Raw genomic sequence first — 25,179 nt, 5'->3', positions numbered from 1 at the left:
TTGTCTTGCCCTCGAGGAGTGAAAGCACACATGCCTGGTTTTGGCTGCTGTGTAGGAGAAGGTATTTGTCAGCAGCGTCACCTGAGCTGAAAGTGTCAAAGGATGGGGAAAGCCTTGGGAATGCTGTAAAAGATGTGGTCTGGTCAAGAGACACCATTGGAGGTGGCTGAGATAACAAATGCAGTTTGGACAGTGAAGAAATGGCTCCTTTCCTGGTTCTGCTGTATTCCATGGTTGTCTGGCCTCATAAAGCAGTTGGAAATAGAGAAGGGGAAGATCTAGGGGAAAGGCAGCAGGCCTTGAGGGAATGCCTGGAGACACTGGAAAGGCAGTTAAGCAAGATCAGTAGTAGAGCAGAGTTGAGAGATGCCACTACTGAGAACTAAAGCTTGTAGCAGTGGGGAAGGCAGGGGAAGGTCACTGCCTTGTTCATAAGGGCTTCAGTTTCACAAGTAATGACAGTTATGTCCAACTCAAAGCTCGGGAAGTTGTCTCCATTTCTTTCCCCTTTATTCCTTTTAAGAGGCTGATAATGTGTTGTTCTGTATTAGGTGACTGTTAGAACTGGCAATAATGTGTTCTCAGAACCAACATCTAAAACATTTATTTTTCCCTTGTGATGGTGATAAGCATTTTCCTTTTTAATCTTGAACAATCTGTTCTTCAACTCCTTAGCTATGCAAACAATATTCACTGTATGTGTTCCACCAGTACATTATCCCTGAGTAGGGGTTCTGCTATGAAGCACTTGCACCTCATGCTTCCTGTTTGCTTTGCTAATGCTGCCTTGTTGGATTCACTAAATTCTTTCCATAGTTTACGCACACGCTTCTTCTGATTCCAGAGTAGTTACTTAATGCTTTCAAACTGGAGTGTCCTGGGCTAATACTCACTGGGACAAACTGCTTTTAGTTCAGCTTAAAGGCAAGTATTATGTGTTTGAGTCTCCTGAAAGGCCTGATTGAGGAAATCTTGTGTATCACAAGTCCTATGTCTCTCCACATCCTATGTTCATGCATGCAGCAGTTCTGTCCGTGGGCTGCTGTTGACTGCTTGCTGGCTTATTTGAAGTGAAAGCTGTTTTTCAGTTCATTGCAACTGAACTACAAATAGAGGGAAATGAGCATGTGGCTCTTGGGGAAGTAGGATGACTAGATCAGGGTCTATCAAGTGACAAGCAAACTGGTTTTTTGGGGTTTTTTTTTGTGCTTTGCAAAGTGTGTTTAAATAGTAACAAACTCGGCCTTCTGGTTTTTGCACTTTGTTTATTATTCCCAGTAACAAACACTAGCACTACCTCTTTTTTAGCTGTTTTATTATTTCTGTGAAATTATTCCTGTTCTAGTATTTCAGTAAGATGAGTAATGAGGTGATTATTATCATTCCTGTCATGACAGGTCTGAGATGGTTTCTGGAAAGCAGGGGTGTTAATCCAGCTGCTGTGGCTGTCAGTTGGAATTATATTGTCTATATATATTTCACCTGAAGGTTGTGCTCCTTGTTGGTGTTTCTCCTGTAAAATGTTAATGCTTAGTGCTGATTGGCACCTACCCTATCTCACTGTATATAAATTACATGTATAGTGATTTTTTTTTTCTCCCCAGATGGTGGTAGATGGTGGGAAAATGCTATAGCTGCTTTCCTCAATAGGAATTACCCTGTCAGCTGGCTTGTGCGACGTGTAAGTGCACTGAGTTGATCTTGTATTTCACCACCATGCCATGTTTGTCCTTAATTAAACATCCTAGTAAATTAGAATTAGTGGCACAGATGACTTAGCAACTCAATAAGCAAATGGATTTCTCAGGAGAAACTAAGTGTGGACTGTATTCAGTAATGAGGCAATTCCAGTCCTTTTGGAGGGCAACCTCCAGTGCCAAAGGTCCTGGAGAAGCTGTGCCAAAACTTGCTTCCTAGGGAGTGTTTCAACTAGCTGTGATTTGTCATAACCAGTTAAGACAGCTGTACTCCTAGATGGTGAATAACTGTGCTGGGGTTATTTTATGCTGTTTTGTTATGTTGTTATATTAATATTTTCAAGTACACATTAGAGTCAATTACCATTTTCAGAAAAGCTGGACCTTTATCTTTTGAAGATGTCCCAGTGCTTGTTTTTGTGCTTAACCTCACTGTCATGTCCTTTTTTTGTTAGACCCTGAGCGAAGCAGAGGACTTCCAGTCTGCTGTTCTCAGACTGGCTGACATTCCCATCATTGCTGAGGTTTACTATATTGTAGGAGGCGTCTCACCTAAAGAAGGCATGGTCATAACAAGAAATAGAAGAGGGCCAGCAGATCTTTGGCCTCTCGATCCCTTAGGTGGAGCGTAAGTAGGAAAAATCTACTTGGTTTTTGCTTCTCACGTTCCCTTCTAAGTGACTTAGTGGCACAACTTCCTTGAGAGATCTGGGGCACCTCTTGGTCATGGTTACAGCAGAAGAGGTCACCCACCCCATTCCAGTGTTCCATAGCTCATGGTAAAGGCTGTTACAGCTACCAGCTTGGGTCCCTTGGACTTGCAGAAACAGAGGGAATTGCCTTTTGAGGGAGTTGTTTCCTTTTGGCAATATAGGGATACTGATTGTTGGACTTGATGCATTACCTACTGATTCACCTTTTGTTTGCTTCTATGCTTGTTGCAGGTGGTTCCGTGTGGAGACAAACTATGATCATTGGACTACCCCTCCTCCTTTTGACGATCGCAGGTAAATTGATTGGAAACTCTGTGGGGAGAGAACACATATTGCAGAAGTGGCTGGAGGTATGGGCAGGTGTTTGCTCCTTGAGCAGGCAGGTCATTCAGCTCCTGTAAAGCCACTCTGAAGGGAGTACCTATGGTGCAGAGCAATATTTTCAGATGCCAGAGGAAAGGGTGTGACAGTGGTTAGTGTAAAGGATGAAAAATTGTGAAGATAATGCATAGGCCAAAAACTTGCTCAGAAAGCAAAATTTAGTAGAAGATAAATGACTTAGATCAACACTGCGAAAGTATTGGATGGCACTAGGAAGGTGCGTCGATGGGATTTTTAAGCTGGTTGTGTGCAAAAAGGGATTGGCAGGCTCCTTGGTGTGTACTCAATGGAGTAGTAACAGGAACTTCAACACTGACATGAGATCCAGTCACACAACTTGGGGTTTTTTAAACCAAGGCAGGCATTGCAATGTCAAGGCCTTTAGTAAGATGCTTGTGTTGATGCTTTGTAGCCTTTGGAATAGACAAGTGTGTTTAATTGATAATGTGTTGCTTTCCCACAGAACTGCAGCCGTCAAAGCTCTCAATGCTACTGGACAGCACAACATCAACTTTGATACACTCTTTAAGGTATTTCTCAAATTCTGCCTTGTGAGTTGCTCTTCAAATTCTTTGCAAAGCAGAAGTGTTCTTTTATCAGGGATGTAAAAGCTTTATTGTGGGGAACAAGTTTTACTGCACAGCTATCTCTACTGGGTTGAAGACTGAAAGTTGTTCAAAATGCTTCCGGACTCCTATTTAGGCATTTTGTAACAGTTTACCAGTTCAGGTGGGAAGTGTGAGAGGTGAATCCCATCATTTTAGTGCAGTTTCTTATTTCAAGCACAGACGCTTAGTATTAGAAATGGTGACCTTTGGGAATTGGAGTGTCTTTCAGAGGGCGTTTTTGAAAGTGCTTCTGTAAAATGGTCTGATGTTTAAAAAAGGCAGGAAGTCCTTGACTTTATCTTATTCCTTTCATAACTTCATCCTACTGCTGTTTCTAAATAGCCATTTACTTTCCTCTTTATCTCCCCAAATGACAACTCTTCCAACTTTCTGTACAGGTATTGTCAGTGAAGCCAGTCTTAAACAAGTAAGTATTAGATTGAGAAATGTTGATCTGTGCCTCCTGCTGTGCCTCAGGGCACTTGAAAGTACACCACAAACTTCTTTAGGATCTTGCTTATGTGTCTGAGTCTTTTGGTTTCCCAGCTTAGATTTTTGGCTTGTGCTCGTGACCCTCTACTTCCACAACACCATTCCTTTTGTGTCTACCACTTCAGTTAGGGAACTGCATTTGTTTGGGCTCAGTCTGGTAATGGGAGATTGCTTTGGAGTAGTGAAACAAATTACGCCTTTGGAGGAGCAGCTGGGTGTCACACGGACTCCTTTGCCCACTTTTGGAAATTTCGGGTTCATGTTAACACTGACAGTAGCTTCTGATAGAGCTTTGATTAATTTGTAATAAAGGAAGTGGGATAAAGCTTTTAGATACCATTTACTGGATTTCTGAGAGATGTGTTTCAGTACACCATTCTTCCATGCCATTCCAGAAATTGCACTTTTACAAGTTATCATGTTATGGTTTACTTTTACATGGAGCTTGGTCATATTCTCTGCATCAGTCATTGTCATTGGAGCTTGGCAATGGCTTCCTCTACCTCTCCTCTGCCTTGTCGATGTGAGGTAATGAGGAAAGGAAAAGATTAATCTCAGCTGTGACATACAGTATCAATTGTTTAATACAGTTCCTCTATTGTGCTGTGTGGGGGAAAGAACACTAAAAATTAGTGCCCACAGTCTTTAATTTAATCAGTCTCTTTTCCTAATCCTTCTGTATCTAAGCAGAATATTTGTTTCCATAAATACTTGTCCTGCTGCCTTGCCAGCTAGATGGATCCCCTATCTAGCTAGATCCCCTTCCTGCCTTTGGGATGTCACTCACTTGCTCTGTTGCTCTTTCTCTGCCAGTAATACAGTGTACACCACAGTCATGAGTGCTGCGCAGCCGGATCGGTACCAGACGTGGATGAGAACTGGGGAGTGAAGAGGTGGAAGTGGCACAGGTGTAAGTGGCATCTGTACTTACACAAACATTTCAGCTGCAAAGTCACTGAGGGACAAAGCATTGCAGTGGCACTCTGACCCAGTCTGAATTCCTGATTCTGCTTGTTTATTGCCCTTGGATAAATACCTTCCCTTGTTGTTTGAGAGGGAGTTAAATCTTGACTCTCCTAGTGAAACTCTTGGAGAATATCTTAGGGTTTTGATCAGAGAGGAAGGGATAGAAGTTGCAATCTAAAGGTAGATGTTGCCTCTGGGAATGTTTTGTCTATTTTTACCAGCCCCACTATGGAACTTGCTTGTCTCCAGGTGGATGATAATAGGAAGCCTGCCAGAAGGAACTGAATCCCAGCAGGAGGGGATGGTGCACTTAGCACCAGGAAAATCAGACTTGGTTGGTAATGGCTGCTCACCAGTTACTGCATGTGAGCAGCATTCTGGGGGCTTTGTCCTGTGAATGTGCAGAGTAAGTCCAAGTTCTTGAGCTCACAGGGTGCCTCGCGGGACAGCTTCAGAGAGATATTATGAGAATTTCTATGCCAAGAAACTGGTTGCATGGCCTTGGCAAGACATAAGAAGCTGTGTTCCAGTTTAAAGATGTTTTAAAAATATTATTGCTGTTATATTTGTAGCAATTCTATCAGAACTGATTTTAGCAAGAATGATTCTTTCTAGAGGTTGCATAGAACTTGTTTTTCACTTAACTCTGGACAAACCTGTGCTCTCTTGCCTGTTTTTCTAGTTCAACACACTGTGTGAGAAGCTGAAGCTGTGCAAGACTAACATATGCTTTTAAGATCACTCCTGGGAGCAATACAGTGGCTTTGGTTCATCAATGATGTGAACCATTCAGGAAACAGTGATTTGTTAACTCTTCACAGTGTTGCAGGTGATCCTATTAATGACCTGTAATGAAAGCTTGAAATGTCTTGTAATTTAATTGATGCTCTAGTAGATGTTGATGGGTAAAAATGGCTTGTATTATTTTTGGTATGAGTTGTGCAACTGCAATGTACTTCTGTGCTGACTAATAAATACATTTTGTAAATTACTTAGCCTGTATGTCTGGAATAATTAAATAAAAATATTCAGCTCATAGCTTGATGTATGAAGGCTTGTAGGGTTACTTCTAGGTCATCATCCTTTTCCCTCATCTATGAGGAGTTGTTGATCCTGGGCCTAGCAGGGGCAGATGCAGCAGTCAGTAGCATACACAGCTGTAGACTACAGGTATTTTATCAGAAATCAGGAGCTGTTTCAGGAATTGTGGTAATGCCCCATTATCCTTGGTAGATGAGAGGAGGTTGTGTTGGGTAGCAGTGAGGTTAAAAACCAGTTGAATTTGTTTTTGTGCATTCTGTTCAAGTTACCTGCAGTAAAAGTTAACATCTTGATTGACAGTGCAGAGCAGTGGGGCTTTTATCAGGTGGTGCTGTGACTGTATATTGAGTTTAGACACTTAGGTGTACTCTGGAAATACTGAGGGATTTGAACAGTCAAGGTCAGTGGATACCTTCAAGTAAAGCTGGCAAGTGCCCTTCTTCATTGGATAAAATGTCACCTGTGTGAAGGTGACAGAGCACCACTTCCAGATCCATGCCATGCTGGCTGTGGTGGGTGTGCACTGGTTATGCAAACTGCTCTGAGCGTACCTTCTGGAGCTGAGGGCCCTTTATCTCCTTGTGCTGAGTCTCATAACCTACTTACCTGCATCCTCTCCTCCTGCCTGGATATAAGTGCTGCAAGCTTTGCCTTGACCCAGTTTAGACAGTGATGTACAGCAGCCAGATAATAAATCTGAAGAGTTCCTGGAGCAAGATTTTAAAATGCTCACTCTTTTTGAGATTCCAGGATGCCATTGCTTTAATTCACAGAGTAGGCAGTGATTTGTGATCCCACCAGGTTTTCTTTAAATAACAGCCTCCCACAGCTACAGGATCCTTACAGGTGTGGCTTTGTGTAGTCATCCTGACCTCTGCAGCATTACATTGATGATCCTCTGGCAGGGGTGTGCCCAGATGCTCTGGTATATAAGTTTTGCCCAATGTTTGTTTCAATGTGTACAAACTGGAATGTTGTTAGCTCCTAGGAATATTCAAGAAGCAATTTGCTTCCACTGTTGTGTTTGTGGCTTGGCAGCTGTTTGGAGTTATGAGGTTTTTTTCCCCATTATAAACTACTTTCTTGAAAGCCTTGTATTTTCTGTGGTAACCAGCCCTCCAACACAAGGCTGCCAACAAAATAAAGTCTTTTTACCACCTTCAGTGATTTTCTGCTAACCCGAAGGATGTATAACTTCCTGGTTTTAGTTTAATAACAAGCTAAAAATATGAATAATGATCAACTGGTAAGTGATATATGTTACAACTTAGATAATTTAACCTGTGACTAGCTAACTTGGAATAAGAACTGAAGTTTGATAAAAATGCAGAGATACGATTGTTAATACTTTAAACAAAACCGTCTTAATGCTGGAAACATTAAAATGTAGCAGTGATTGAGTTTTTTGGTAAGTTTGCATGTTTTGTGGGAGTATTTGCCAAGAAAGACTGGACCAAAACATCCTGGAAGTATTTCTGTAGCCTGGTGTTCTATGACTTTGTTGTCATTGCTTTTTCATTTCTAGGTATTTGAATAGCTTGCTGATCATATTTCTGTAAGAGATTTCATCTGCTCTGTATGTACACTTTCTAAAGACTGGAAAGAACAGTGATTTTCCTGCTTTTTCAAGCCCTGGAATTGTGAAGCAATAAAAAGAGATAAATTATCCTTGCTTTTTCCACATCCCTTCTGTTCTGCACTAGAGATTCCCTAGCTATAAAGTACCAAATACTTTTTGACACAAATACCCAACACAAATAAGGGGTGAAACCTTGAATTATTTTTCCTCCAGAAGCTTGTATTTAGCAGAGGGCAGCTTGAAAGTGTGTAAGAGCTGACTCCTAGGACGAGAGAGGCCAACATGCTGTATTTCTCTTTCATAATCCCTTGAGTAATCCTAATCCAGTTGAGATCTGTAGCCTTTATTAAGTGTCACATGGTAGAAGATTCTTAAGTCTGTTCATAACTGGGCAGTAAATAAATCAAAGTGTCTGCACCAGTTCTGGGTTGCACGTGCACAGAGACATGGCCTGTCGTGCTGCCTGCCCAAGGGAACACCTTACTTTACTATTTGGATTCTGAGGAGCAGATTTTGCATCTGTAACTAAAAAAAATAGCATCAAAAATCATTGATCATTTGGGTACTGAATACAACCAAAACTTATCAAGTGGAGAGCTTCAGTTGTGTTTATCTCAACAAATCCATAAATTAGGACTTGGCAAGGTAAGTTGCGTTTTTCTTTTCAATTCTTTGCAACAGAATTTTGTGTTCAGTAATAGCTTAAAGTTTGAGGTAAAATATCCTTTTTGTACACCAAGGTGTATAAAACTGCATTTGGGAGTTTTGTGTCTGTAATTCCCCTTTTTGGTACTGCAGGAACTGTGTGGGTGTGTGTTTGAAATAAAACACACTTCACCATCTTGTTGGCAGCTACTAGTGGTGCCGGCTCTGATGTGCATGTGGGCCGTACATAGGTATTTACTCTGAGGCAAGGTAGGATCATCACTTTCCCTAGTGCCAGCTAGCATTTTTATCCTTGGGAGAAGTATTTAATTGTTTTTTAATTAATCTGTAGCTCTTAAACTCTTGCTGTTTTTCTTTTGGCAGAACTTAAGATTTGTTTCCCTCCAACATATCTTTTAGGTTTTTCCCTAGTAAACTTTCTAGTCTGTTATGTCCTCCTGTTGCCTTCACCTGTTTTGTCCATGGCTGGAATGTCTATAAAACTCTCAGGTTAGTGGGCATCCTGTTCATGATACATGAAATGTCACCTTTCCTAGGAGCAGGCTTCACATTAGCTGAGTTACTTCTGACACGTCCTCTGGGTTGAGTACCACATGGACAACGATGTTCACAAGTTCTCAATGTGTTGGATTTGATTCAGAATGCTGTTCCTTTGGTTTTGGAGAAATTCAAATAATTAGGCTAAGTCAGGAAATGTACCTAGGCTTTTGTTGTTTGTGTTTTGGGGTGATTGACTCAAGTGGATTTGTGCAAAGTTTCCTTGCCTGAATTTCACGGGGTACTAAACGGTGTTATTGAGCAAGTCCTCTGCTTGTGTTTGAAGAGTTACAAGAACTGTGTTACCCAGTGGCTCAGGAAGTGCATGGATTCTGGCTGCTATAGCTCTCTTTTGCCTGTGAAACATTACCTCTGGTGCTCAGGGGATGTGCATCTTCTCTATGCGTGTGTGGCCTTTTCCTGAGGCCCTGAACTTGGTGTTCCACTGGTTGTCTGTGTCCATGTGGGGCTCTCAAGTCCGTGCCTTTTTAGCGGTGGTTTAACTGTGTGCAGTGGCTTTTGTCACCTGGTTTTAGAGTGTGGGTGTTGGCTGGCAGGTGCTCTGTGCCATGGCGCGTACCAGGGACAGCCCAGTGTGAAGGAGGTGTGAGGAAAACCTGTTGTGGAGGCCTTCTGATGGCACCCGAGGGAAGGAAGTATTTCTGCAGGAGAGGAGTGGCAGCCAAGAGCAAGATGAGGAAGGAGCGCTTGGTAGTTGGCTGTTTCCTGGATGGATCATATTTCTCATGTGGAAATTAATACAACCTGTACCTGAAGCGGTGCTGCTCAGTTCATCCAGTCTTTGAGGGTGTGCCTTGATGGGTTTCTGTTCCTCTTCTGTTTCTTAGGTGCAGGAATTTAGGAAGGGAAGGGTGCATGTCACTGTTGGGTGGATGAGGAAGGATCCGAAGTGCTGAGCAGTTGGACTGGTTCTGTTTCTTCCTCAGTCCTTCTAGCCGTGGAACAGGTTTGATTCTATTGGAGCCTGATTTACTCCTGTGCTCCTTTGCTCAGGTTGTGGCCCTGACAAAAATCTGAGGGCAACAAACAGAAGTTCATGGCTCCAGCAACTGCTTGGGAGGGACCTGTTGATAAACCATTTTATTATATGATAATTAGGGCACACTAACACTAGGGTATCCCTCGCTATGGATGGCGAAAATGCATTTAAAGCAGGGCTGCCCAAGTAATGAATGCCTGTTTGTTTTGCAGAGAGAGAAGGAAATAAGAGAAAAATTGTTGCCAAAGGTGACCTCAAAGCCAAGGTCACATTTTATCAAAGCAGACAGGTGGTACCCCTGAACACATCCTCAGCAGGCAAAATACTGAACACCATACTTGAGTGTGTGCTTCAAGTTTGTTCTCCCTTGTTTTAAAAGTAACCTAAAAGTGTTTTAATTGCTGTGAAAGGGGCCAATGAAGAATTAATAATTTTTATCATTGCTTCTCTGGAAAGCTAAAACTTGTTGAAATCCTCAGATCCGTGTTATTAAGTTAAATTTTTGTGTGTGTAGGCCAGATGGGCCTATGCTCAGAAGTTCTGAAATTCTTCCTGAACTCTGATTTCCCTGGTACAGGAGGTTACAAACAAGAGCTATAACTGGTGAGTTTTATGTGCAATTGTCCCTTGGAGTAGTTAATGATCTGGAAAGCTGTCAGAGTACATGCATTATTTGAGCACAAAGAAGGTAAGGCTCTAGGTAAAACTGGGTGTCATTTCGCAGTGATTTCAGGCAATTTGTGACATTGCTATGAAATGATACTGTTAGAATAAAACAACGGTGTAGGTATTTTGCTGAAAGCGTTGTGGTGTGCCCTGTTGGTGCTAGCTGCTTGTTGCATTGTGAGGATGCCATTGTACAGTTGGGCATCCTGGGCGAGGGAGAGAGAGTTGCAGCCTTTGACGTGCTTTAGAGTCTCCCCATGCTGCAGTGTGGCTCACCTTCCTGAGCCAATACACATCAGTCACCTTACACAACACCGGACACGCTCCTTCGATTACCGTTTGTGCGGATCTGAGCTATTTTGAGAGGAAAGACGTGGGTTAGGTGGAAAGAGATTGAAGGAAGAAAAAGGATTGCAGGAAGTGAGGAAAGGAGGAGGACTTTTTCTTCTCCTGGGCAGTGGTGCCGCTGTAGTTACTCTGTCCTGACCCTTCAAAATACTTCGAGCTGTGTTCTCCTACCAACACCAGTCTTAACATTTTTATAAGTGCTAATTTCTTTCCCTCCATTTCTCAGCTTTGTCCTTCCTTCCTTCCTGAATTTCAGGGGAAAATAAAAATCTGTTGAATTCTTCAGTGATACAGCCTGGGGCTGCTTTGGCAGTACTATGTGACTGTTTATTTTCCAGAGGAAAAATGTATGTGAATGACATTCTGGTTACCCTCAAAGTGAGAGACTTCAGAGTTTCGCCTAATCTTGCATTAGGATCTGTTTACCCTGAGCAGAGCTTCCACAGCAGTGAGCTTACTAAAGTCTGGATGTCTGTCCTTTTATACTGGCAATTGATGGCATAATACAGTCCCACACTCAAGGAGATGTGTAAGAATGAAGGCAAGCAGTGTTTAACAAAGCTGGTTATTTTCTTCTGATAGCTGTTATTTTAGGCTTACCTTCCTGCTAGCTGTGGTTAGATTAAATATCAGGTTTGTGTTCATCCCTCATAATGAGTTATCCTTTACAGGGGTCTACGTGAATATTTGTCTGCACTGCAGCATGTTTGTCTGTACATACTGCTTTTTAATGATTTTTTAATTGTTCTTTATCAGTATTGAAAAGCTTTTTATATGTTTGCCAAACAATCACAGTACCTATTTTTATGAAAGTAGCTAAAGGTGCTGAACTGATTGCTGTTTAAAAATCTCACTTGAAATGTGAAGCAGTGAGACAGAAATCCTCATCTGATTGTCTGAGAGTAGCTGGAGAAACCTGGTTGTAGAAAATGTACTTGGGCACAAGAGAGGCCACCTGATAGTTAATAATAAGTGTTAATATATTTAATTGTAGATTCTTGGAACTGTGGGACATGTTGCAGCTGTTTTGATTCTGACCAAATGGTCTTCCCTGCATCTCATTTGTGGTTTTGGTGACACTGGGCCAGTCTGCAACGTTGGAACATTGGTTGGAGAACATGGGATCTGGTAGTTCTGTAGATGTCAAGTACAAGTACTCCCTGCAGAAGTCTGAAAATGGTGAGTGGTTCTTAGAAAAGTGATCTTATCCTGTTTTCTCCTGCCTGTGCTGTTGGGAGGTTGCACTGAATGTGTTTCTCCTCTGTGTTTTTTTCACAGCATTTAAGTGAGGCTCTGTCTTTCAGTATCCTATGACAAGGCTTCTCAGGTGTTAGCAGAAGACAACAAGCTTGAGGAAATAACAGCTATTTAGACGAGGAGTAGGTTAAAATCCACCCAAGCCTAACTAGAGATGAAGCAACATTTAGCATTAACACCTGCTGGATGAAATACTTGCAGGGTAATGCAGGTGTTATGTCTGCTGACAGTGCTGCTTCCCCTGGATTATTTTCCAAGGCTCTTACTGGTGCAGCCAAAATAAATCTAGTTACAAAGAAGGTGAGATGGTGTGGCTACAAAAAGCTGTAAAGCAAAAAGTGTGTATTTTCTCTAATTACATCAGCACAGTGCTCTTTATCTCTGCTAATAATTCAGACCTGTTTATAGCTCTCAAAGTTGTGGTGATTTATTTTTTGAAGCCCTCTGCAATGGTATCAATTTTGTGGGCGTGTGCCTGTGTCTGCTGTGGAACAAAGGGAGTTGATTAGGAAGACCTTAGATAGAAGGAAGAGTTAAAAAGTAGATAAGCAGTCTTTGTTGTTTGAATCATGCAGTCATGAGCAGCGGCAGCACAGCAGGATGGGGCAAACTGTTTGCAAGTGCTTGGAAAAGAAAATAAGGATTGAAAGTGGGGATAAGGTTGTGACTCACACTTTTGTTTGCTATTGTCCATTATTGAACAACTCTTTTGATGTAAGTTAGACTTACCTGTCACCCATAGCACCAGAGGTCCATAGACTTTCCCAACAAATTCAGGGTTATTTTAAGATGAGCAAGTGTAACACAACACCAGTTACTTGAGACCTTGTACTACATCTGATAGCTCAGCAACAGTTTCCCACCGCAGTAAAGCTTCTTTGAATTTCTAGCCTTTGGCTCTCAACACCCTTCAGATTTGGCCATCTGCAGCAGGGCAGCTGCTTAGGACCTTCTGCCCAAATGCAGTGTGCCAGATGTCATCCCTGTCCCCCCCATCCAAGGTCTGAAGGCTGTTTTCAATGTAAATGTAGGAGCAGAGTTGTTCAGCTGGCCTGGCCTTGGAGTGAAGTCTGGTTTGAGTGCTGCCACTTTGCTATGCTTTCAGCAGCTTATACGATACATGGTTTGGATCATCATAATATGTGGCTAAATCTTTCTTGTCTTTGTTGATTTTTTTTTTCCCCCCAAACAGATACAAACACTGCCAAATATAACTCACCCAGGTAAACTGCTAAATTAGAATACCTGGCTTTTTCAGTTGCAAATTCAGTCTCCATAAAAGCAGAGTAAAAGCCAGTGCCTTGCCTATCTGGGGCTTTAATGCTCTTGATGGTGGTATTTATGTTAACTGTGCACTTGATAACATGTCTTTCATAGGTTTAATTTTTACTGTTTCAAAGGTTTTGGTTTTCATTGGTATGCGTGGAGTTATCACAAGGAATTTTTTCCAAGCCCAGCTGATCAGTAAGCATTTTCTCAGCAAGAGAGAAGGCAAAGAATACAGAAGTTAGTCCTGAGTTAAGGCTTGCCAAATCTTACCTTCTTGCCCACAACTTCAGGGTGTCTTGCACCCCTGCTGAACAGCAACTGTAGATCTTCCTTTTTTGCGCTCTGCAATTCCCAGTGCTGAAAGAGAATAATGATTTAAAAGGATCGTTATTTTCTATATATAATCCATTGAGATACCTTCTTTAGGGAAAGGTCTCTGTTTCCTGCTGAAGTACCTGAAGGGCCACTTGTTGTGAAATTAATGCAAGCTTATTGAATTAATATGATCTCTTTATCTCTTGCCAGTGCATAGCAGCCTTTGGGTAGGGGTAAGGAATTTTCCTTTTTAATGAAGATTTTTCCCACACACCTCCCATTGCTCTCCCTGCTCTGGTGAATGTGACAGGGGAATACACTTCCTGCAGCAGGCCTAGTTCCCTACCTCTGTTGTTTCCCTTGGATTGTGAAGCCAGCCTGTGGATACAGCAGTCATCCCTTTCCCCCCTCACCTAAAGAAGACAGAGAAGCAGTGTTAGAAGATGTTCTAAGTATAGGGCTCACGGGTGGGGCTCCAGAAAGGAACAGGAAGGGACGCAGTGTAATCCAAAGAGAGATGTCAAGTAGCAGAGCTGGTCCAAGTGGGATCAAGGACAGCTAAGGAGGATGAGAGATTCTAGATGTAAAATTCTGTGGCAGAACTTGAAAAAGGAAATGTGAAACTGCACCAATGTACTTCACTTGAAACGTGCACACACCCCATCTGAAATAATTTTTGAAGGGAACACACTGGAACTGAGAGAATACAGAGGCTGTATTTAAAAGATCAAAGGGCAGATAGCCATAATTTGGGAAGCATCTGGTGTCAGCACTGGCTGAACCTCAAAGAGGTACCTGGAAATTGTGGCATCTCGTTCATTCTGTGCCATTAATGGCCAAAGTTCTGCCTCCCCTATTTCACTGTGGGTGTGGTTTGGTCTTTATTTTATTGTAAGGTAATGGTATGTTGATATTTATGCTACTATAGAGTCCTTCTAAAGTTTTTCCTCAACTGCAAAAGCAGAGGTATTTATTTGGCATACGGAGAGGTTAAAAACCCCCATATTTTTAGGGCTCTAGAAGGAAACTTGGTATCCTATCTTCCCCCAACTCTTTGCATGACCTCAGTTCAAATTCTGGTTTCCTGAAGCCCCAGCACCTAGAGATGGTAAGATGGACATAAAAATGATCAAGGTAGGTAGAAAGGGAGGATATTATAACAATACTGAAGAACATGTTAGGGCTTTCAGGCCCTAATAATGTGTTGTTAATGCTGGTGCTGAAGGAACCAGCAGCAATGGCTGGAAGTGCTTCAGAGGTCTCTGGTCAGGCAGGGGTCAGGTCAACCTCTTGCAAAAAAGGAAGGCAAAAAGAAGAGGAGTTGTTGCTCTTAGGCACAAGAAGACAATTCCTGGGAACTTTTTCCTGAAAAGGAAAGGTTCTCTTCCATGTTGAGGGGTGGAGAAGGAGCCGTTGCAGGTGCCTCAGCTGCAGGCAGTGCTGCTCAGCAGCTTGGTTCTGTTCTTGTCCCCTAGCTTTCAAGGCAGCTGTCTTGATCCAGCAGTGGTATCGGCGCCATGTGGCTCGTCTGGAAATGCGCCGCCGCTGCACCTGGAGAATTTTTCAATCCATTGAGTATTCCTGCGAGCAGGATCAGATCAAGGTATGGTGCCGAGGAAAAGAACAGCTAGGAAAACAAATAGGAAGGTGGTTTCTGTGCCAGACTCTGCCTTTCTGGCTGCTGGCTGGTAACCCTCTAAGTGCTTCAGTGGGCCAGGCACTGGGTTTCTTGCCCCTTTTTAACCGATTGATTCCCTGCATGCATATGTTGCTTAAAACAAAGTAATGAACCTCAAAAGCAAGCCACAAGAGCCATTTTACAGAGCTTTTCTGGAGTCTGAACACAATAGGCAAGTCTATTTGGTTCGTTATGTTTTAACTTTGATTAAAATTCTCTTACATGGCTGCTTCGCTCTCAGGGAGAGGAAGGGCTCACAGTGTACTTCTGCCTGTGGCTGAAGGTAAAGCCACTGTTCTGACTTCATTTTAAGAAAGTCAAAACTTAAATTGGTACAATGAGAGTTGCTGTACATACCAGACAGCAAGAGGAGGGCAGAAGTAAAATTTCCAGAAAAATTATTATGATAGGTTGCTACTCTGTTGAATTTCATTCTGGGGTGAATGATGGGCTTTCCCTCTTCCTGCAGCTTCACAACTTCTTCAGTTACCTCATGGACCAGTTCACACCAAGCAGCAGCAAAGAGAGTAAGTTTGTGTGCTGTTTGTAGATGTGGCAAAGGCTGCACCCTGTAGAATTCATTGCCCAGTGTTGGGCAATCTTCAGGATGGCACATGTGGCTGAGAGTCTCAAGAGTGATGGCATCAGGATTAGAGAGTGAATTGTCTGGAGACTGTGAGCTGTGTAAGGGATCTGGGGCAATTCCTGCTCTTAGGAGCTAGAAGGAGGTATAAAGGTTCAGTATGTTCTCACGGAATCAGAACGGTGCACACTGCACATGGACATTTGTCTCTGCAGCCTTTCCCCCACTGCAAGTTTTGTAGCAGTGCCAAGCAGTACCCAGCATCTGTGGTTGCGATTGCTCCTGAGTGCCAGCCTAAGCAAACAGCTCTTCTGTAGCAAATTACTAGGATGCTACCTGGAGCCACTTAACTCCTTTTTTGTCTGTTTCTCTATTTTTTTTTTTTTTAATCAACCCCACTAATCTGCTGTCCAGGGGATTTTATCAGTCGCATGTTCATAAGTGGGGAAAGTTACAAAGAGGCAGAGCTGGAAAAATACTGTGACTATGAATCCATAGAGGTGCCAGACTCCTACACCGGACCCCATCTCTCTTTCCCACTCCTCCCTGACCATGCCACAGCCTTGCTGGAAGCTTTCCAACAGAAACAAGTAAGGATCCCAAAAAGGTACCGTGCTCTCCCCTTCTCTGAACAGGGGTGTAGGATAGATGATTTGGTCTTAACTTTCTTACCGAGCTCAATTGACTGAGTATAACAAGCTGGCTGGCACTTAAACAAAATGGGGTTGGAAACTATATGGTATTTCCTAATGCCATAGAAATGTTCTTCCTGAAAATATACTCCTGACAAAACCGAACACTTTATGTAGGGGTGTACCAATATGAATCTGAATTTCATTTTAAAAGGGGAAAATCAGCAACAGCTCATGTTGAGACTTTTCATCATTTTTTGTTCAAATTTCTCAATTTGTAAATAAGTATAGGATGGCCCAGAGGGAAACAGCCAATTACAATGTTTTGTGCTATGCAACTTGGACTCTTGGTTTAAAATGTAAATTGTGAGTTTTTTGATGAGGAAGTTGAGTACCACTCCAGAACTAACAAGACAAGCCTTCATACAACTGCAGTGTTCTGCTGCTGTCCCTCAGCTGATGTGCTCAACTGAAAACTAGGCCAAAATATCCCTTCTCCAAAAAGAACTCATAAACCAAAGGTGTCTCATATCCCAGCTGCATTAAATCCCCACCTCCTGGCTTTGAGCATATCTATCACTGCAGGACATGTGGTCACTCACAGACTGGTTCAATGTGAAAAAGTTAAGAAAGGTCTAGAGGCACAATTTTCTTACCTGTGATACTGGGCTGGAATTTCTGCTGCTCCTGGAGGTGGTGTAGCCTAGTGGGTATAGCCTTGTACACAAGGTGCTGGGGCTTTAGGGTTGCCTTGCCAGCCCTCTCAGTGCTGAGGCTGGGCTGCCTTGTGCAAGTGTTTGCCATCCTGCTGTTTCCCAGTATTTCCCTCATCTTGTTTGTAAGCCCATAGGTCAGCACAGACTGTCATCCCAGGGAGAATTTCTACCATCCAGGCTATCCTGGTGGAGTCTACAGCCACAGTGGTGCTGCTCAGAGGCCACTGATTTCCTGCTTTAATCCCTTCACTTTCTCCTAGTAGCAGCTCCATGCTCGCTATGTCTTAAACCTCCTGCATGAGACCAGGAAGCACCTCAAGCAGTTGCCAAACATCAGCCATGTCTCCACCTGCTACAGCGAGGAAGTCACCGTGTGTGGTGGGTCCCTTGCAGCCTCTGGGGTGGAATGCTCCTATGGGAGGGTGGGGCAGAGAGAAAATGATAGCAAGAGCACAGTGCCACCCTCTGTACTGAACGTGGAACACAAATACTCTCTATAAGCGAAGTGTGTGGTGCCTTGAGGGGCAGCTGGGTTTGTCTGAAATACCCAGGTGGCCTGCCTTTTTTCTCTCACCCCAAACTTGGGAGTTGTTTTACTAAACCACAGAAACCACATCCAGCTGAGGACTGGTCACAAAACTTGGTAGTGGTCTGACCTATTCTGTGGTCTGGGATTATTTAAACAACAAAATCCTGGAGCTTTTCTGGGTGAGCACCAGCGCATGCATGCAGATCCAGAATGTTAATGCCTCTTTACGTCCTATAAGTAAATTTGAGACAAAGCTTTTTATTTTTTCCCTACTCTGACTAATGTTAAAATGTTGAGATATTTCTGAAAAATATGTAGCACAGACTTTTGCATGCAGTCAGCCTCTGGAAAACAAACCTCTCTCCAATATTACGTTAAATGAGAATTAGATTGGTATTTTCAATGCGAAGCTTTCTCCCATATAATGACAATCTTGTGCCATGTTGTGCCATCACAAGAGATAAATGAACAAAGCTTCTAAATCAGTCTTCAGCACACGGTATAGGTTTTTTTACTGTCCTTCTCAGACTTCAGCTCAAGCCTTACCTTGTATCCTTTTCCTCTAGGCTTGCACTTCCCAAAGTATTTCTGAGGTGATTAATTTATAAAGGACATAGTTTGTAGCAAGTTACATATTGGTGGGTTTTTTTAAAGTTCAAGGTAAACATATTGTGACTCATCTCTTTGTGCCTCTCAGGAGACTTACACGGCCAGCTGGATGACCTGTTCCTCATCTTTTACAAGGTAGGCACCAAATTTGGAGAGGGAGGCTGTCCAGGCATTGCAATGGGTATCCCATATGTCATGTTGAGAAGTGTTTGCAAGACGGGGCCATTCATGTGCAATTCTCTGAGTCAATTAGATTGGTTTTAAATGGCTTCACAAATCAGTAGCTTATTCCCTTGCTGACTAGAAAATCTTGATGTCCATGTCCATTTTAGTAGTGCTAATGGGTGTTTTTCTAGTGCTGATACCAATGACAACTCTTTGTGACTGCCAGTTTCACTGCTGGGGCCCACAGGATAAAGATAAGCAAGGATCTCTTGTAACCTGGGATAGGAGTGAGAGGCTGCAGCTGGGGGAGGGCATATAGACACCTTGGAGAGGCCTCTCCAGTGACATCTGCCTGTTCCTTGCTTTTACAGAATGGCCTTCCTTCCCCTTCCAAGTCCTACGTGTTCAATGGGGACTTTGTAGACAGAGGCAAGCAGTCCCTTGAGATCCTTGTTATCCTCTTTACCTTCCTCCTGATCTATCCCAAGGAGGTTCATCTCAACCGCGGGAACCACGAGGACCACATGGTGAACTTACGGTATGGCTTCTGTGCAGAGCTGAGCACCATGTAGGGGGCCTTGTGCAAAATCCCACTGAGCTTCCTTTCTCCTGTTCCTTTAGCTATGGTTTCACCAAGGAAGTGATGCAGAAATACAAGGTAGGCCTCTGTTTATGTCTCATTTACCATGTGAGGTGTGCATTTAGAAGACTTGATGATCTCTTTTTTCTTTCTCTCAGGTGCATGGGAAGAAAATCTTGAGGATGTTTCAGAATGTCTTCTGCTGGCTGCCCCTGGCCACCCTGATTGATCAGAAAGTCCTCATTATTCATGGGGGCATCTCTGACACCACTGACCTGGACATGCTTGAGAAAATTCAAAGGGACAAAGTAGGTTTTATTTCCCATTTATTGCAAGAGACAACAGTGTTGCTGATTTGTGGTGAGAAGCTCATTTCTACATGCCAGCTTAGCTGTTGACAAGACAAATCTAACAGATGGTCGCCCTAGACAAGGTTGTGTTCAGGTATAGGCTTTGGTTTATTAGTGTGTGTGCAGGAGCTGTGAAGGGATGAAGCACTCTTGGTTTCTGGAATATGTGCTGGTGCTGAAGTAAAAATGCAGTGATGATGAGACATTGTCCCACAGTTCCTTAGCCTGTTTTTACCCCTAGATTTCCAGAAGGAGTTTGATAAATCATTTAACTTGTCTCTGCCTCACTCACCCAGTTGGGAAATACCCCTTTCCTTCTCCAAATAAAATCACAACTCTTGCATTAGTCATTAATGCTTCCTTTGCTCTGCTGCCTAGTTCCCTTTGCAGATGAAATCTGTGTGCAGGAAGTCAATGAGGAAGAGTGAGATGTGATGGACATGGGGCCCAGCTGCAAACCCAGGATGGCTTGTCTGAGAGGATGGCACTAGTAGTTCCCCATAGTCAAGCAGCAGTTGATGGCAAGAAGGGAGTGGGGCTTGGAGGCTTGGATCACTTGAAGTCTGCCAATGAACGTTAGAGCTGGAGGTCTAGGTTTCATGCTGTATTATCAGCTCTGTTTCTCTCATATCTTTCAGTTTATTTCTGTGTTAAGGCTGAAGAAAAGGAAGGAATCGAGTAGAAAACCACAAATACAGGCCATAAATGGGGAGAGCGAATCAGGCACTGATGCAGCAGGGAATGAGGCAGCTCCCAGGTTATCTCTGCAGCCCCAGTCAGCCCAGGCTCCCAGCACAGCCAACAGGCTGGAGTTCTCCAGGTGGCTCCGGCAGACAGTGCAGGAGCAAATCGACACATGCCGCCGGCTGGTGGACATCAGCGAGTCAGAGCCAGAGGAGCTCACCTATTCCAGCATGGTCTCCTTGAAGGATGTGGATGAGCCGTGCTGGACTCGCCAGGAGGAGTGGAAGCAGGTAAGGAGTCTTAGCAGGGTCCTGAGCTGGGTGTGCTGTGGGGTGCCTCCTGCAGTAGTTTGTTGTTCAGTGGTAGGTGGCCAGGAAGGACTGATCTATGAGGCCGTGGGGATGTTTTGCTGGGTACCTTTGTTACCTCCTGGTAGGAGCAGCTAGGGACTTCCTTTCCTTGTTTTTTCCAGCCTGGGAGTCTCTTCTGTGCACTCTGAAACCACTGTTACTTAGTTGACGTTATGTGTGACCTTCCAATGCTGCACACCTTTTCACTATAGCACTATATATTGAAGTCAGGGTTAAAGGGATTAAGCCTTAATCCACACAGTGGTTACTGAGTTAGCACTTGTATTTCTGGAGGCTGTGGAAGGTCCTGGCTAGAGAACAAAGGCGTTTTATACTAAGCCTGCTAATGGCCTCAGGATCTGCTGGTTGTTCTTGCCCCAGGACTTGTGTTTTGGGATAGAGGAAGACAGGCAAGGCTCTTGGACATCTTAATGCTAGCAAAGGCAAAGCTTGTATCAGGCCTGACTTATGCACATCCCTCTTTCCCCAGACACTTTGGATGTGCCTGTAGCTCATGGTCAACAATATGGCCACTTCTGAGGTGGCCCAGGTCTGTGACAGTCTTCAGCTGGAATGCAGGAAAAATGTCTGCTCCCTTGCACTCTGGTTATAGCAGCAGTCTAGGGAGGGATTCCGAGACTGAGCTGTATTTCCTTAGTGAACTTTTCCAATCCTTTCAGGTTTTGGACATCCTCTGGAGCGACCCCATGCCTCAGGAGGGCTGCAGAGAAAATAAGGTGCGAGGTGGTGGCTGCTACTTTGGGCCTGATGTGACGGAGAAGTTCCTTGACAAGTACAGCTTGCAGTTCCTCATCCGCTCTCACGAGTGCAAGCAGGAGGGCTACGAGTTCTGTCACAACCGCAAGGTCAGTTGGGGGTGGTGTGAAGGGTACTTGGGTTTCCATCCTGCCAGGGTGTGGTGGGGCTTTAAACACATGCAAAATCCTTGAACAGGCTTATTGGGAGTTAACTGAAGTGTGTTTCTGTCTGAAGTCTTGGTTCAGGGCAATCTGGAGCCATCTGCTCTGCTGGGGACATGGCTGTGCAGATAAATCGTGTCCTTGTGTGTGGTGCTTGAGAAAAGACCTGAACCCACTTGTGCCATGGCCCCCACTTAGTGCAGCTGTTCCTGCAGATGAGCTACAAAAGGGTGCTACTGAGCTGCTGCAGCCAAGTTCTGTTTTCAGAAGATGCACAGTCAGGTCGGTGGCTTCATCAGGGCACTCCAGCTCTGGAGAGTGGAATTGTTGGGAGAGAACACAGAAAAATTGAGGAAGCCCAGCATGTGGCCAGAGCCATGTGTAACCAGTGCCACCCATGAGGAACTCACACGCGCAAGGCTTCCAGGCCAGCTGCCACCTGTCTCTCCCTCTTCTCCACAGAACATGGTGCTTTCACAGTCTGTGGACTCCAGAGGGGATCAGGTCTGTTGTTTACATATATATAAATATTACAGGATGTATGTACTGACTGCAAATGCTTTTTTTTTTGGGGATTAGGTGCTGACCATCTTTTCAGCCTCAAACTACTATGAGATTGGCAGCAACAGGGGAGCCTATGTGAAGCTGGGACCAGACCTCATCCCCCACTTTGTTCAGTACCAAGCAAACAAGACAGCCCATATGCTCACTATGACCCAAAGGCAAGGTTTTCTTGTTGCTCTGTATTCACCAAGTCAAAATTCCTGAAGGGAAAACTTTGTGAGCTTTTAGGAAGTTTGACTGTGGAGATGAACTTTCACAGCTTGATTTTCTAAAGAATGGCTCTACAGGAGGGATTAAGCTTTGTACTTGAAGTTACTGAGGAAAGCTCAAGGGTTGAGAAGGGATTGTTAATAAAATTCCAAGGGGATTTTTCTAAAGCTTGTTGATTTTTCTGCTCCTCTTTTCCATGTCAGGTTTTAACTTTTGACCTTTGCTGATGTTCTCTTTTGGGTGGTTACTTCACAAATGAATGCAGGGACTTGTGGCTGCAGGGAACTGTGCCCTGGGCATGCAGTGCCTTGCCACAAGCACTGAGATGCAGCTGTAGCTGTGCAAAGCAGTTGTGTGAGGCTCTGGGGAATCCATGGACAAGTCAGGTAGAGCACTGGGAGGGAAGGTGCAGTTTTTCTTGTGATTCATGGCAAGTCCTTCAAGTGCTTCTCTCTGTACTGCATCCTCCAGAATCAGCAGAGTAGAGGAGTCAGCTTTTCGAGCCTTGCGGGAAAAGCTCTTTGCTCACACCTCAGCCCTCATCAGTGCCTTCAGGTCCTACGATGGGGACAATACAGGTAACTCAGAGCTGAGGGACGTGCGCATTCATTGCCTCGTTACAATAGGGCTGAAGGGACTAAGCTGAGTTTGTGGCTGGCTGGGAGACTTCTCACTGAGAACTGTCACCAGATGTCATGGGGAGGCTGTATCAAACCTTGCCAGAGGTCATTTGCTGTTACTCAGTCTCTGTGGATGGCTCTGAGTGACACCATGAAGTGGGGGCGCTGAAAAAAAGCAGTATGTCATTAGCCTAAGGTGTAGTAATTGAGGCTGGTCCTAGAAGAACTCCTTGCAGCTGGAGTACTGATCAAGCCTTGGGAAGATGACCTGGAACATGTCTGTTGTGTCACTTGAGAAGGGCTGGGTGGTCTCTAGAGCCCCTTCATCCCTGGAGTCCAAATCACTGGGAGGAGGAAAGCGAGGGATGTCTTTGATGGCAGTTGTCTCTGTCAGAGCCTTAAGGAAGGAGCCGAGAGCTCCTGTGGCAGACAGGAGTGCTGTGTTGCTGCAGTGACAAAGAGGTGTTGCTGAGAACTGTCCACTGGTGGGCTGGGGGAGAAAAGGGATATGGTGGTTGGGAGAACTGCTTTCTTGCTTTCTTCCCTGCCAGCAAAACTGTTCATAGGAATCCAGCTCAGTTGTTACAGCCACTGCTAAAATGGGCAGTGGGCTGCAAATTTCTAATGAAATACTCAAAGTTAGGGTCTTGCATTTGTTCAGATGTTTGTGGCCCCGTAGCCTGGATTTGTTACAATGATGAAAAGCTTGCTGAGGCTTGGATGGGAAGTGTATGTGTGCCTGCACTGCAAAATAATGCTGTGCTGTCAGCAGCACCTAGACTGTGTGTCACTGTTTCAGGCTTTGTTTTTGCCTTAACGTGCTTTACGCTGCCTGTGTCCCAGAGGTGCCTCCCTTTTGTGTACAGGAAAGATCACTCTGAGCAACTGGGCGACAGCAGTGGAGTCAGTGCTGCAGCTGGGACTGCCCTGGCGAATGCTGAGGCCGCAGCTGGTGCACAGCACTGAGGATGGCATGCTGGAATACAAATCCTGGCTGGATGACCTGGCCATGGAGCAGAGGAGCCAAGAGGTAAGCACTCAGCCTCTTCCATCAAAGCATGATGTGAGCAGCTGCTCACCAGATCCCCCACATGTACAAATCAACTGTAGTACAAAAGGACAGTGGATAGTTCCTGCATAATCCAAAATCACACTGAAGTTGATAGGAAGTCTTGCCTGAGCTCAAGTAGTCCTGAGGCATCCAGCCCATTTTTACAAATAGATGATGGATGTGAAATCAAAATTAAGAGGTAGTTTTGGACACAGGCTTGTGAGTAGGAAAACTGTATTCCACTCTTCAAGTAGCAGTTTCTTAATGACGCCCAGCAAAGGCAGCTCTGCAGTGGTTATAAAATGCAGCCTGGCTCACTGTTAGCACAGAATAACGCTGATGGTCTGTTCTGCAGCTGCACAGAGGACCCAATTATCACACACCTGGTTGATAAGGCACTGCTGGCAAGTTCTTGAGAGCAAAAAATATTCTTGTTTGTGGACACATCTGCAATAATAACTCAGAGAGAGCAGAGGTGTCAGAAAGATGAAAACTGTGATCGTGTCTTTCAGCACATCCAGTCGAGCTTGCTGGAAGTCATTTATCGAAACAGATCCAACTTAGAGACCATATTCAGGATCATAGACAGAGACCATTCAGGTAAGCAGGTGTGCAGGGGCTGTTGATCACTGCCTTCTGTTTTGGCGCTTCCTTTAGTATGTGTAGAGGTGCTTTTATTTAAGCTTGGGTCCTCCTCCTCCCTCCCACGCTTCTCAAATGTCCATTTGTATCATAATACTTTGCTGCTTTAAGCTGTGTTTCAGCTAGTGTTCTCCACATTAGGAGATCTAGCTGCAGCATGTAAAACGCTCCTCTGCAGGTCTCATCTCCTTTGAGGAATTCCAGCAAACCTGGAAGCTGTTCAGCTCCCACATGAACATTGAACTCACGGATGATGGCATTAATGACTTGGTTCGCAGCATTGACTTCAACAAGGATGGGAACATTGACTTCAACGAGTTCCTGGAAGCCTTCCGCCTCATCAAACAGCGCCCGTCCTGAGAACCTGCCGAGGGTTGCCATGTCCCATGCCTTGAATTCTACAAAGCCAGGACTGTCCCACCTAACCTAGAGAGTGCCTGCAGATGGCAAGCAGGGAAAGGGAAGGCAGGTGCCCAAAACAGACATCACTGTAGGTGAGAGCTGTGACCCATCTGGGGAAGCTAACAGGTGAAATAGATGAGCTGCTCTTCAATTTGGACTGCTTTTAAAAGAAGCTGTGTTTTAAATAGTTTCCTGCTCAAAGGGAAGATGTAACTTAGCTTCTCTTGTCAATGTGAGAAAATGTTACGGGTGTATTCAAGAGCAGTAAAGTGGAAGTCAATGTATTACTTGTAGGCAGTGTTTTAAGGAGGTAGCACCTGTTTGATCACAGCTTTCCTTTTAATAAACGATTTTTTCTA

The 25,179-nt window shown here is 44.1% G+C and overlaps 2 protein-coding genes and 1 long non-coding RNA gene across 3 annotated transcripts in view; 2 read left to right on the top strand and 1 right to left on the bottom strand.

Moving 5' to 3' along the window:
* The window catches only part of NAAA (N-acylethanolamine acid amidase), an 8,915-nt gene extending 3,067 nt beyond the window's left edge, over nt 1-5,848 (top strand). The window contains exons 5-11 of the mRNA XM_053976359.1: nt 1,605-1,681; nt 2,153-2,325; nt 2,642-2,704; nt 3,255-3,321; nt 3,798-3,826; nt 4,705-4,801; nt 5,540-5,848. Coding sequence (XP_053832334.1) covers nt 1,605-1,681; nt 2,153-2,325; nt 2,642-2,704; nt 3,255-3,321; nt 3,798-3,826; nt 4,705-4,780 — 485 coding nt within the window. The 3' untranslated portion in view covers nt 4,781-4,801; nt 5,540-5,848. The remainder of the gene's footprint in view (nt 1-1,604; nt 1,682-2,152; nt 2,326-2,641; nt 2,705-3,254; nt 3,322-3,797; nt 3,827-4,704; nt 4,802-5,539) is intronic.
* The window catches only part of LOC128806639 (uncharacterized), a 16,492-nt gene extending 2,542 nt beyond the window's left edge, over nt 1-13,950 (bottom strand). The window contains exons 1-2 of the long non-coding RNA XR_008436890.1: nt 13,882-13,950; nt 13,491-13,577 (exon numbers count right to left, since the gene is read on the bottom strand). This is a non-coding gene — a long non-coding RNA (uncharacterized LOC128806639). The remainder of the gene's footprint in view (nt 1-13,490; nt 13,578-13,881) is intronic.
* Nucleotides 11,813-25,179, top strand: PPEF2 (protein phosphatase with EF-hand domain 2). Its single transcript, XM_053976358.1, has 16 exons — nt 11,813-11,873; nt 15,011-15,138; nt 15,683-15,740; nt 16,211-16,386; nt 17,408-17,522; nt 18,371-18,417; nt 18,819-18,985; nt 19,069-19,105; nt 19,186-19,335; nt 20,016-20,351; nt 21,092-21,277; nt 21,911-22,053; nt 22,577-22,683; nt 23,592-23,755; nt 24,289-24,376; nt 24,597-25,179. Exons 1-16 carry the CDS (start codon nt 11,813-11,815, stop codon nt 24,776-24,778), a joined length of 2,145 nt encoding a protein of 714 aa, XP_053832333.1. The 3' UTR covers nt 24,779-25,179.

The sequence above is a fragment of the Vidua macroura genome, chromosome 4, assembly GCF_024509145.1.
Source record: "Vidua macroura isolate BioBank_ID:100142 chromosome 4, ASM2450914v1, whole genome shotgun sequence".
In the NCBI taxonomy this organism is placed as follows: Eukaryota; Metazoa; Chordata; class Aves; order Passeriformes; family Viduidae; genus Vidua; species Vidua macroura.
The sequence above is the reverse complement of the archived record's forward strand: the minus strand, read 5'-3'. Positions and strand labels throughout refer to the sequence as shown.

Bases quoted from the DNA above. Each gene is read 5' to 3' on its own strand.
- PPEF2 (XM_053976358.1), top strand. From the start codon at position 11,813: ATGGGATCTGGTAGTTCTGTAGATGTCAAGTACAAGTACTCCCTGCAG. The intron at 18,418-18,818 runs GTAGGCACCAAA...TTGCTTTTACAG, and splicing joins TGTTCCTCATCTTTTACAAG to AATGGCCTTCCTTCCCCTTC. The intron at 19,106-19,185 runs GTAGGCCTCTGT...TCTTTCTCTCAG, and splicing joins AAGTGATGCAGAAATACAAG to GTGCATGGGAAGAAAATCTT.